This window comes from Saccopteryx leptura, chromosome 7, assembly GCF_036850995.1.
Source record: "Saccopteryx leptura isolate mSacLep1 chromosome 7, mSacLep1_pri_phased_curated, whole genome shotgun sequence".
Lineage (NCBI taxonomy): Eukaryota > Metazoa > Chordata > Mammalia > Chiroptera > Emballonuridae > Saccopteryx > Saccopteryx leptura.
Window position 1 is genome coordinate 52171733 of NC_089509.1, and position 14164 is coordinate 52185896.

At 37.9% G+C, this 14164-nt stretch overlaps 1 protein-coding gene across 1 annotated transcript in view; it reads right to left on the bottom strand.

Annotated features, from left to right (window-relative positions):
• The window catches only part of LOC136378285 (sodium channel protein type 9 subunit alpha), a 161128-nt gene that overhangs the window by 48767 nt on the left and 98197 nt on the right, over positions 1-14164 (bottom strand). Inside the window, exons 14-17 of the mRNA XM_066345008.1 lie at positions 12022-12260; positions 8021-8194; positions 6877-7233; positions 4018-4491 (exon numbers count right to left, since the gene is read on the bottom strand). Of these exons, the coding sequence (XP_066201105.1) occupies positions 4018-4491; positions 6877-7233; positions 8021-8194; positions 12022-12260 (1244 nt within the window). The remainder of the gene's footprint in view (positions 1-4017; positions 4492-6876; positions 7234-8020; positions 8195-12021; positions 12261-14164) is intronic.

Here is a 14164-nt window from a genome sequence, read left to right on the forward strand (position 1 = left end):
CTAAATGACATCACAAGCCCCCTCTGGATGCCACAGAGTATGTAAATTCTTCAGAAGCATGGATCAGTACCCCATGGGAGAAAATTTGGGTATTAACCCCAATAGGACTATGTGTTTTATTCCTGAAATGGACAAAGAAAGGGAAAAGGAGGTAGAAATAGGATTGACATTAATCAAAAGACTGGGACTCCTTTCATGGTTCTGTCTTTAATTAGCGTTATAACTGGGTAAAGTCACTTCCTTTTACTGAGCTGGCTTTCTCAGTTACAAAAACAGGTGCTAAACAGGCAGATCTTTAAGATTCCATTTAAAATGTTTTAATTCAAAATACTAAGGCCTGACCAGGTGGTGGCGGAGTGGATGGAGCGTCGAACTAGAACGCAGAAGACCCAAGTTCAAAACCCAAAGTCGCTGGCTTGAGCGTGGGGTTGCTGGCTTGAGTGTGGGATTATAGACATGACCCCATGCTTGCTGACTTGAGACCAAAGGTTGTTGGCTTGAGCAAGGGGTCACTTGGACTGCTGTAGCCCCTAGTCAAGGTACGTATAAGAAAGCAATCAATGAACAACTAAGGTGCCACACAAAGAATTGATGCTTCTCATCTCTCTCCCTTCCTGTCTGTCTGTCCCTATCTGTCCCTCTCTGACTCTCTCTGTCTCTGTCAAAAAAAAAATACTAAGGGTGAGATTTTTACCAGCAACTACGTAGATTTTTATAAGGTTAGCCAAGGCTTTGAGCAAAGGAAAACTGACCAGGTAAGAAATGATTTCTCCCAAATATTAAGATGTCAGAAGTACTCAGAAAACTCTGCCAAGCTACTCAAGTGCTTTAACAACTGGAACCCCAGTGTATTCAGAAAGTCTATCAGGCAAATGGGGTTTTACAACTCTAACCTTCATTAGCAGAAAAATGGGCAATTGCATTAGTTTTTCCTTTCTACCTGAGACTACACCAGGTAGACTACACTTCTGAATAAGGACCTGTAGAATCTGATTTCCTACCTTCAAGCCAAAAAAACACACCTTTTGAATTCTGGAGATATTTCTTCTTCCATGATAGGTTTAGAAATAATATCGTATTTAATTTCTTACTTTGTCACCTTAGAAGAATTTCTTTGGCTACTTAGAAATATATATTCCTAATTTATTCAATCGATAATATTGAGCATTTACTATGTGCCTAGTACTGGTTATACAGCCAGTTTACACACACACACACACACACACACACACACACACACACCCACACACCTGTGTATTTTTATTCTAAAATCCACTATGAATTCATGGAAGCCAGGTTTAATATAGAGTTTAGCAGATAGAAAGTATTTGGTAAATACCTGTCAAATACTTAGAAATGTGATCAAAAGAAAGGAAATATATTTTAAAGTGATACCTTAAAAGTTTAAACAGATGCCATTAAATGCTCTGTCATAAAAAAACACTTATGATTATATTCCATAGTAATAAAAATATAGCTCAATAAATCTTTGAATATATGTAACCAAGTGTGTGGAAGGAGGATACATACAAGTTTTAATAAATGGTTCCTGTTCCCAATGAATTTACAGTACTCTTTGATGCATACAACCATTTCTCAAAAAAGTTAAAATACAAGACTAAAAAATCCAGGAATAAGCATAATAGTGTGTAGCGTTCTGTAAAGCCAGTAGCCAGGGCTGCCATCACAGCAGCCTGGCCCATGCAGGTTTGCATTGGATTCGGACAGTCGGTAAAGAAACAATGGAGCCAAAAACTGATGGGCCATCATCTTTAATTGTAGCTTGCACCCGGTGGGCAAGTAAAAACACACACTGGGCTCCAAAACCCACTCACATTCAGTGCTCATAAAGCTACTGACTTATCCAAGTTTCCTAGAATCAAAGGTTTCTAACTCACCAGACTTATTCACCTCCGTTCCCCATCTCTTTCCTTCCCCCTGCACAAACTGCACAAACTGGCTTCTCAATCAGCACTCCGCCATCTTGGTTGCTTCTCCTGGCCTCCTCCATGTGGCCTCTCTCCCCTCTCCTCTCTGCTCTCTCCTCTAATGATAATCTCAGGAACCGAGAGAGTAAGCTCCTGTTCTGCCCCCATTTTATAGTGTAGAAATCAAGACCTTTAATCCAATATACAAAATAGGGAAGTCTCTAATACAAAGTCACTTTCTGAGGCATGATGGGATTGTACCACCCCACATCAGAAGGGGTGGGAAAGGCTTAATCCCAAAACCAAGCCCCAGGATACAAGAATCCTGCCTGCCCACAGCCTGCCCCAACACACATTAATATCAACTGGGTGATGGCCTCCACGTGGGCAGCGCCATCTTTAACAAAGTGAGCATAATATATTTTATCTGCCCAACACGTTCAAAATGGGGAGAGATCACATCTGCTAGGAGAGAAATCAGAATGGATGTAATAGCTACTACCACTTCTGAGCATTCTGAGAACTTTCTAAGCGCTTTAGAAAATTAGCCTAGAGGTTCTAGATTGCCCCTTCCTTTGTGTTTGTTAATTAGCAAAAGAAAAGTATGTACTGACCCAAATTACCCTTTTCTCCATGTCAGCAAAACAGCCATTAGTCATTGTTTCTCCTGTCACCTGATCTCCCTTCCCTGTAATTCTGTTACCTCTGTTTTGTTTCTGATCAACAAAAACTAAGAGAGAAGGAAATTGAGGAGGTCTTCTTTGCCTCCCTTGGCAGGCCTCCCTCTCTCTTCCTCTTGACATAAATTTGTGTCTTGAGTAGGTTCTTCCACATGACACTGGTAGTTCCCAGGGGGCTGGAGTACTACAAGGTAGTGAGTGTATGTTGCTCAGAAGGAAACTGGCTGCTTGTACAAATGTTAAGAACTCCAAGCAAACACAAAGAGACGTGGTTGGTTAAAGCTGGTGTAGGCCATGATGTGAAGACTTTATCTGCAGTCTATAATTCAGGAGACTTTGGGGACTAAGGATACTTTAAAGGAGTGACATGATTAGGACTGAACCTGAGTAAAATTGATCAGATAAGTAGACTAGAGAAAATGTATAATGAAGGCAGAGACACCAGTTGGGACTTCACTGTGGTAAGGTACCAAAGAACTGTAAAACTTAGTATTGGCAATGCCATTTTAAAGAGGAAAAGTCAGGCATTGAAAGAATAAAGGTTATCTGAAGAATTTCCTTTCCCTTTCAATAAGAGACAATATTTACATAACCTACACTGATTTTAACTTTTCTTCCCTTCCTGCAATCCTGAGAGTAACATATACCTCTAGACAAAGGAATGGGAGGTAGACAGTAAAAGATTTGTGAATGACTTTGATATGTAAAACGACATGACTATTGTGTTATCTTGTAAGTTTTAATATGTAGGCACGTTTTTATAGATCCTATAGACAAATGTTATAAGCTTGTTAATGACTGATTACTGTGTCATGTTTCTCCTTCCTTTTCCCCCCAACCTGTATGTGATCAAGGGTATATAACTAGCCTCAGAGCTATATTCGGGACTACATGATTTGGGTTAACTATGCCCCGTGTAAGTCATACGCAGCCGGCTTATTAATAAATCTCCTCTTAAAAATTCTTCTATATCCTGCCTTGGTGTCTCTACATAACCCGTGGAATTAAGATATGCTACTTTACAACACCACTTGGAATGGTTTAGGTGAGAAATAGTAAATTTAAAGGAGAGATGATAAAGAGGAGCAGTGGACTCAACAGACACTGTGGAAGAAAACTGTTTATAACTATATAACATATAACAAACTGGGGATAAGGGACATAAAGACTTAAAGATAACTGGTGCTTTCAAATAAAACTACGTAAGATGAAATCAGCTATTAAGAAGCACTAAGTAGAACCTTACCAGATGAATCTTCAGGAAGCTGTTGTATAAACTCACATACAAAAAAGAAATATATCCATCAGTATGCAATATGAGACAGAACTTATAACACAAAAATCTCAAATTTTGATTCATTTCATACTCATTAATAACATGAAACACAATGCGTATAAAACAATCTTACCCCTTTACTGTATTCACTATCTGAATCACTGCTAAGTTCCTCTGTGTTCATATTTTCCAAATCAGATTCCCCAAGTGCAATTGGCACAGTCACTGTGAGGCTGGAGTTATGAATAAATGACTGACAATCACTTTCTTCAATCATGTATTTGCTCATGTTTCTTCCAAGACTGCTGGTTTTGCCTTTTTCCTTGTGGAAATGATAATCTTTGTTCATTCCAGCAAGTGTACAGTTAGAGATATAGTTTTCCTTCTTAATGTTTTGATCTTCTGCTTGTCTTATCTCTTTGGAAATCTTTGGCTTTTTGGAAAATGCTTTCAGAATAAATTCACGTAAGGTCTGCTTCACATAATTTATTCCCTTCTTAATTCTGGCCACTGCAACCTGGAGGTTGTTTGTATCAGGGTCGTCAACTACTGTAAGATTGTCTGAACTAAATGAGCTCAGTAATAAAGCCAGAAATAGGTTGAGGACCTATATCAGGGTGGGAATGGGTGTGGAAAAATAGGGAGATAGGAAATAAAAAAGAGAATAAGTACATTTTTCTGAAATAAAGATAAAAATCCACACCAGCAATGAAGATCCCTGTAATTCTCCACTCACAGATAAGAACGTGGGTTAAAGGAAGGTAGATGAGAGGCAAGACTCCTCCCCAGTCTTTCTAAACTAGCTCCTGGGAACTCTGAAGTTTGGCCATACCCATGAAGGACTAGCATAAGGTGCAAAGAGAACACTCCATTTACCATTATCATTCTAGCATTCTAAAGTTCATTCCTGCAGCAGAAGAAGCCCTTGGTTAAATTGCTTTTTATTGATTTAATAAATCCTGCTAATCCCTGCTAATGTTTACTTATACTTAATATATGTTACCAATGAGAAATAAGTAGAACAAGAAAAATGTGACTACTGTCTATTGTGCTGAATTAACTTAGGCCAAGTCAGTTTTCCCAGAAGGTAAATGTCACTTGTTGCAATAAATGCAACATGTAATACTTGCAGACCTCCTGTAATAAAATATTCTGTCCAAGAATTGTGCCCACTTGCAACTTAATGAGGCTTTTAAACCAGAGAAAAGGGCTTGCCCATTGAACCCAAGTCAAATGAGATACTGCATTATGATCTGGGTGGCTTCAGTGCTATTCAGTGCCAATCACCTACTAGAGATTTTAAAGAGGTCAGGATAATTATCCTTGAAGCAAAATCTTGTTTGTGTGCAAAACCATTTCTGTGTTCCTCTCTAAAATAGAGTCCAGGTAAACTTATCATTTGAAAAAATAAGAAATCTCACAAAAATTTGTAAATTAACTGAAATGATTAAAAATCATAAGTTTTAGAGGTTGTTTAGGTAAAATGATTTTAGTAAGCTTGAGTTTATATTAGGAAACTGGTGAAGAGTATTAATCAGAATGACACTTTGAATAAAATATACATTTTATTAATATTTATTTCCTTCCTTTATAATTTATTTTAAAACATTGTTTTATATAGAATGCAAAATGTGACAGAATTACCCATTCATGTAAATCTATTCATGGTCAAAAACATATACCTCATCTTAATATAATCAAAATTATTAGAAAACAACTACCTACCTCCATCATGCCATTATTTTTTTGTGGAGAATATTTAACTTCTATTCTCTTAGCAGCTTTCAAGTATGCTATCTTGACATAAATTAGATTCCCAAAACTGATGATTCACCTTATAACTAGAACTTTGTACTTTTACCAATATCTCCTATTTCCACCACCCCTGAACCCTTTAATATTTCACATATTTCAAAAATATGCTTCTGTTTTGTCACATCTTGATTGAGAATAGAGTCTGACCAGGTGGTGCTACAATGGACAGAACATCAGACTGGGATGCAGAGGACCCAGGTTCAAAACCCTAAGTTTCTGGATTGAGTGCCGGCTCACCAGCTTGAATGCGGGTTCACTGATTTGAATGTGGGATCATAGACATGGCTCCATAGTTGCTGGCTTCAGTCCAAAGGTCACTGGCTTGAAGCCTAAAGTTGCTGGCTTGAGCAAGGGGTCCCTCGCTCTGCTGTAGCCCCCCATCCCTGGCCAAGGCATATATGAGAAAGCAATCAATGAACAACTAAGGTGCCGCAATAAAAAGTTGATGCTCCTTATCTCTTTCTCTTCCTGCCTGTCTGTCCCTATCTGTCCCTCTCTCTGTCTCTGTCACACAAAAAAATAAATAAAAAAGAGAATAGATACTAACAATTATTCTAATTTCATCAAGTTATAATAAGATATTACTATTTTATCAGTCTACCAGATATCACAAATGAAAATAAAGTCCATTCTGTATCATGTATCCATTTTCATATTAGGCAAGAAACAAGAAAAAGAATATTAATAAAATACATATTTTACTCAGTGTCATTCTAATTAATGTTTTTTACCAGAGTCTTAATGTAAACTCATGTTTACTAAAATCTTATTTTGCTAAACTACCCTCTAAAACTTATAATTTTTAATCATTTTAGTTAATTGGTAGTAAAATGACCTAAAAATAAATGAGAAAAACAAAAAGAATGAGAGGTCTGTTTAGCATATAATTATAATATACAGTTTCTTTATTTTAAGATTCAATTCTACATCATTGACTCACATTGTGAATTACCTTTCGTTGGCAAAATCTTGTAAAAAAATATAAGTGAGCTATCTGGCAGACTAATTAAGACAAATTTCATTATCTTTTCTGTTATTCCCTCTGCTAAAATTATCAATGTTCTATTATAATTAATAGCTTTAGAACTAATTAATCCTAAAATCATAAAATAAGTAGACATATCCTCATATGACTATTTTATGGGAATTTTAAATGTGTAAATATCTAATTACATACCACAAGGTTTCCAATGACCATGACCAACATGAAGACAATAAGGCACATGGGTTGACCAGCGACCTCCATGCAGTCCCACATGGTCTCTATCCATTCTCCACACAATATGCGGAACACAATCAGGAAGGAGTGGAAGAAGTCATTCATGTGCCAGCGGGGAAGCTGACAGTCACTGGAGATCTTGCAGACACATTCTCTGTAGCTCTTACCAAAGAGCTGCATGCCGACCACGGCAAAAATGAAGACGATGATGGCCAACACCAAGGTGAGGTTTCCCAGGGCCCCCACAGAGTTACCAATAATTTTTATCAGCATGTTCAGTGTTGGCCAAGATTTTGCCAATTTGAAAACCCGAAGCTAAAAGTAAACACAAAGCATATTATTAATTATTTTAAGTTTCATGTTTCCAATCTTGAATTTTATTCCAAATTTTTAAGTTCTAAAGTACTGTCATTATCTGGAAAAAAATGATAATTTATATTTTTCATTTTCATCTATTTACAATATATTTACAATATTTCTGTTATTTTATTATACTTGCCATAATATAATTACCACACATGGTTTTAAGGAAGTGTGTAATTTTAGTTCAGAACTGCTACAGAAACTTCTTAATATAGTTTCCAATATAAAATGAATAATTTATCCTTAATTCTATTTTCGAATACTTATATAAACTTTTAAATGTGGATATAGGGATTAAGGCCAACATGTTAGATAAAAATGCTTTATAAAGTCTTTAGTTCTTTTGTATTTTTGTTATTAGACAACAATTATTTTGGGAACAATGACTTGAGCTTTAATTATCAAATCCACAAAGTAATGAATTTAGTATAATCATTGACATTCTGTAAACCATAGCTTCTTACTAGAAAATAAATTATTGTTATACTGTGTAAATAAATATTTTCTATGATACTAGTATATACAAATGAATATGTCTTCAAAATCATAAAATTAAATATTCATGTGGCTTTGAACTTTTTAAGTGGATTTGTTACTGAATGAACTTTATCTGACTAGCTATCAAGACCTAATCTTTTCTTTTGATTCAAACCTTCAAAAGTTTTAAATAATAATAATCAAAAAAGAAAGAAATACCTGTATATATAGAATATAATGTAAGGTTGGTCTATATATTTACCAGTCTGAATGATCGGAGAACTGACAGTCCATCTACATTGGATAGAAAAAGCTCCACTAAACTTAAAGTCACAATAAGGCTGTCAAAAATATTCCATCCCACTTGGAAATACTCATATGGATCCATGGCAATTAATTTTAAAACCATTTCAGCTGCAAAAATGCCAGTAAAGACCTAAATAAGAAATAGAATGTTTTTGTTTTTATGGTCTTATTAGAAGATATGGAATCAACATAATGATGATAAAGACTATTTGTTTCACATTTTTCTGTGCCTCAGACAGTGTGCTCAATACTTTACCAATGTATGTTATTATCTAGTTTAATCCTATAAACTAGGTATCATTATTCCTACAGCTTTAATACAAGCACTGAAGGTTTAAAAAAGCTCTAACTCTCCTATAAGCTCTTATTATCCTTAGATAGCACTTTGGAAGAGCATATAACAATTTCTGATAAATAAAACCTTTGACAATTAACACAAGTACTCTTTAAAAAAATTATATGGTCAACATGTTATTCTGGAAGAAAATAAAAAGAAAATATAGATACTGAGATTTTGAACCAGTCTTTTTTTCTGGTCTGGCTACTCTTAGAGTAAGTAATAAAGAACATGTTGACTCATTCTTTAAAGATTTATCAATAGAAGAAGAAAAGTATTTAACTGACATAGTGGCAGCTAAAGCAAGACTTCCAAAGCTTTGACATAAAAGTACATCAAAAACAACATTTAATCATGATTCTGGTATTAAAGGACTCCCTTAAAGGCAATAGTGAAAGACTTGTTTATGAATCGTTCAGGTATAATTTAACTCAAAGAAACTGACCAAAGAAATATCCAAGGGAAATGGTTAGGTCTATATGAGTCAATCCTAAAATAATGCAGCATCAAGAAGACTTGGCACTCAGACTTGGGATTGTGGTAATAGATAAAAAAATAAAAAAAAAAAACCTGGTGAATTCTTCGTGTTCACAGTGATGCTGTCAAATTAGTGAGACAGTTTTGATTTTCATGATGTGAATTTTCACCAACATTTAGAAACTAGATAATCCTGCCCTTTTCTAAAGAGGACTAATAAGGGAAGAAGAATGTTAAATCAGAGAGCAAATGAAATATAATATTCTGATGAGGAAAAATATAAAGCAATTTGGGAGAGAAGACTGACCCAGAAACACCCTGGCTTTAAAGATCAACTGGTTTAGAACCAAGGCAAAAGTGAAATTATCTGATACATATATTCACAGATGTATCCAGAATGATTCATATTTATGAACAGTCATAAGCTGGGACCCTTTGGCCATGAAACGGAATCTCCGCTTGCTTCATGCAGACTGTCAGAAACTAGCAATTTTTTTTGTTTGCCATAAGGCATTATTTGAGCTGGAGTATGACTAATATGGGTACCTTTAAAAAATCATTTTGGTATTTTCTTTTTTGCATTTTTCTGAAGCTGGAAACAGGGAAGCAGTCAGACTGACTTCCCCATGCACCCGACTGGGATCCACCCGGCATGCCCATCGGGGGGCGATGCTCTGCCCATCCGGGGCATCACTTGGTTGCAACCAGAGCCATTATAGCGCCTGAGGCAGAGGCCACAGAGCCATCCTCAGCGCCCGGGCCATCTTTGCTCCAATGGAGCCTCGGCTGTGGGAGGGGAAGAGAGAGACAGAGAGGAAAGAGAGGGGGAGGGGTGGAGAAGCAGATGGGCATTTCTCCTGTGTGCCCTGGCCAGGAATCAAACCCAGGACTTCTGCATGCCAGGCCAATGCTCTACCACTGAGCCAACCGGCCAGGGCCTTGATTTTCTTAATTGGATCTTATATCTTCATGAAGCCTGCAGGACACTCTCTCACCTACCCTTGTGTCTCCTGAGTTCAGTTCAACCATTTTGGTTTCTCAGTATTCTTTGTTTTTAAGGCTTGTTTTGCTGATTGATTGAAAGCATGATGAGGACGATGATGATGATGACAACAATCATCATCAAAAAATTTAATTTGGTGAGGCGAGCGGAGCCGGAGTCTAGACCAGAGGCCGAACTTGGGATCTGACAAGATGGCCGGACTGTCCCGCAGGATTATCAAGGAAACCCAGCATTTGCTGGCAGAACCAGTTCTCGGCATTAAAGCAGAACCAGATGAGAGCAACGCCAGTTATTTTCATGTGGTCATTGCTGGCCCCAATCCAGATGACCCGTTAGCAAACAGCGTAGCTGAGCAGTGGAAGACCAACGAAGCCCAGGCCATAGAAACAGCTAGAGCAGGGGTCCCCAAACTACGGCCCGTGGGCTGCATGCGGCCTCCTAAGGCCATTTATCCGGCCCCCACCGCACTTCTGGAAGGGGCACCTCTTTCATTGGTGGTCAGTGAGAGGAGCATAGTTCCCATTGAAATACTGGTCAGTTTGTTGATTTAAATTTACTTGTTCTTTATTTTAAATATTGTATTTGTACCCGTTTTGTTTTTTTACTTTAAAATAAAATATGTGCAGTGTGCATAGGGATTTGTTCATAGTTTTTTTATAGTCCGGCCTCCAGTGGTCTGAGGGACAGTGAACTGGCCCCTTGTGTAAAAAGTTTGGGGACCCCTGAGCTAGAGCATGGACTAGGCTATATGCCATGAATAATATTTAAATCGATCTGATCATCAAGTATGCATCACTTCTCCTGTTCTGCCAAGACTTCTTTTTTATTTTTGTTTGCATTTATTGGACACAGTCTTAGAAACATTACAGAATAAAGGCCCAGACATCTTCAGTCCTTTGGTGATTAAATGTACATTACCAAATCTGTATCTTGTTCTGATTCACTGTAATAAAGCATGAGCGGAGGCTAGAAGTATCATCTGGATTGTTGTGAAACATTCAAAAGCAGTGTGGCCCCTCTCTGCTTTTATTCATTGCTCCCATCATGGTTTAAGTATAAAGTACTGTGAATGAAGGTAGTTGTCAGGGTTAGCTGCAGGGGTATGGGTGTTTTTCTCTTTTGAGGGGGGAGGTAGTTTTATTTGATTTTAATTGTATGGGCTCCTTTCCCCCTTTTTATGTTTATCTAATTGCATTGGTTAAAAGCAGCTAACCAATTCTTAAGTATATGCTCTCTAGCCAAGTCTAACTTTATTTAGACCCTGTAGATGACAAGCTTGATTGTTTGAACCAAAATGGGAACTTTAAACAAACATCACGGCGCTCACTAATAACATTGTGACTTTGCTGTCAAATGTAATATCCTCCCTTCAAGAAAAAGCTTGTGATCATTTTGTATGGCTTGTCTGGAAAGTTCTGTAAATCTTATGTTTTAGTAAAATATTTTTTGTTATTCTAAAAAAAAAAAAAAGAGTTTAATTTGTTGAATATTTCCTGCAGGTCAGTTTAATAAATTACATAGAAAGTATTTAATCATCTCCCAACAATATGATAAAGTATTACCATTATATTAAAATACTTATTATTCTTATTTCATAAATAAGGTATTATTATTATTCTATATATTAAAGATTACAAAGATTAATATATCAATATTTGTCCAAAGTCATATAACCAGTAACAGGCAAAATCAGGATTTAACCCAGTACTTTGGGATTCTAAAGGCCCATACACTTCACCTATTATATCAAAACAAATTATTCATAATTTTTCTGAAATTATGTGGGATATGTACTCTCAAGGAAGCTGCAGTGTTATTATAAAATGGGCAAGAAAGTATCAAATTTTCAAAGTATTAATTCCAAGAAACATGCTGACAGAAAAAAAAAAACACTAACATTTCCCAAATGGTGATTCTTCATGAAAGTATTGTTCTTTATAGACCTCAACAGTACTGAAAAATTATTTAAAAATAGTACTTATCACCAGAAACTTGACTCTGTACAATTATTCATTCTGGGAATCCTGACTATGCATAATCACCTGGCTGTGTATCCTTCTATCTTAAAAAAAAAAAAAGGAAAAGGAAAAGAAATGACAATCATGGTAACTACAGAGAGAATATAAGTTAAAAGACTTACCAAATTTCCCACAGAAAGCACGTGTTTGAATTCTTCTGTCATTGGGTGATGCTCCATGGCCATAAATAATGTGTTTAAGACTATGCAAATGGTAATAGCAAGATCTACAAAAGGATCCATTACAATAACATAAATAAGCTTTTTAAATTTTATCCAAAATGGAGAGCAATTCCAGATCAGGAACGTGTGTGCAAATCTGTACCACCACGGTGGACATTTTTGTCTGGACTCTTCAAGTTCTAGGAGGGAAGAAAGATGCAAGAACAGAGAACATGAAGTCAATCATCTGTTACGTTCTAAACTCCTAACCAGTTACAAATCAGCAGTACCTTTTAACACTGATACAAGACTTTCTGGTTTAGACTTTGTAAGTTTAACAGTACTGTTTCCATAAAATAATAGCATTATGACACAAAAATTGTCTATCACATGTTCACTTACTAGATCAAGCATAACTGAGGGGACAGCAGATATGGCACCCCAGAGAAACATGCACCTAATATGTGACAATAAACATTCTTGTTTTCTTAAGGGAGAAATGTATATTTTCCACCAATATATAAATACATACTTCCCTCCTGTAGCCTTAACCCCATGACAGCAATAAGAAAATTCTACTCTCTCCAGGAAACGTTCTTGCTAGTTCACAGGTGAAAACAATTTTAGAACAAGGAGACTAGAAACAATTTTTGTAGTGGCTCAGACAATTGATATTTCATACCATTAGCCCATTTGCTTCTCACCATAAGTTAGGAGGTTGGTGGAAACTTTGTCTGGCAAAGTGTCAGCCTTTGGACAAGGAAGGAACTAAACTGTATTTTGGGGGAGAGAATGGAAGCCAGAACATTATAAAGTTGTCACCCTTTGATGCTCTTTTCAATGTATATTGTGGGTAGAGGGCAAAGCACAGTCCTAGCAGCTGTGGCTGATGCAATGCTGTGAGAATACTGCAGCTCCCAGAACCCTCCTGGGCATAGGCAGGAAGGAAGCTCGCCCACTATAAAGAAGTGACTTAGCGCCAACCACACAGCTCCCTGGTCATTTCAGCCATTGGGTATGAAGGACATGCTGTAACACCCTATAGGCTGAACCCATGTATATATATAAGCTAGCTTACTTCCTGAATAAAGTGGACCTGCGTCACTGAACCTGGTCCCTGGAGTTGGGTCTTTGCATCTCTGTCGTCCTCACCCCCAGCAGGACTTGTCCACAATGGCGCCCAACATCGGGCAGGGACCTAACCGGCATCCAAGGGACCCTCTGCAATGGGAAACCTTCTTCCCCGTTCTCAAGCCCCGCAGGCTCAAGCCCTGCCTGCCCTATTGCAGAGTAGGCGAGTTGAAGTTAGTGAAAAGGATCTCTGTATTTACTGGGAGATCCTCTCTGGTCTCAATCTCTGGATTAGGGATGCGCTGCTCTGGGAGGGACCCGGATACTTGGGCCTGAGCTCTCTGATGCGTTTGCTGGGCCGAAGTACATGAGGGATGGGCCTTCCCTCTCGGCCTCACTCCTGCCTTATTGGCAATACATGCCTGCTTGACTGGTGCTCCTGCTGGGGACCCTCCGCCAGTCCCTAAGGTCCTACAGGCTACTCCTCTTTCAGAGGAGCCCCTGCCTCCATATCCACCCCCCTCCACTGAGGAGGAAAGAAGTTTAGCCTCTGAGTTTGTGGCTGAGCGCGCAGAAACGAAACCAACTGAATTTCTAACTGCGCCATCAGCTCTGCCACCAGGAAAAGCAGAAGTTGCTACTTCCGCACTCCCTGCTGGGGCTCAATGCCCCACCCCAGCCTCTCAGACGCCATTTTCTACCCCAGCTTTAACTCCAACACATGTTACCGCTGCAGACCCATGGGCCAGCCTATACGCCCCCATGTGTCTTTTTTCTTTCTATCTATCTTGTCTATTTTTCTGTATCTCTCGCTCTCTCTCCTCCACTCCTCATTCATATCCAGCATCTACCCCTCTTCCACACAGCATGCTTGTGTTTACAGATGCCAGCCAGTCCTATTGTAGAATAGTGTTCAAAGCACAAACAGAAGGCACTAAATTCCACAAATTTAGTTATGAGGGATCCGAAAAAGTAGGTGAATTACTAGCCTTTTACTATGTGCTACACCTTTGGCAACATGGCCCCCTTAACA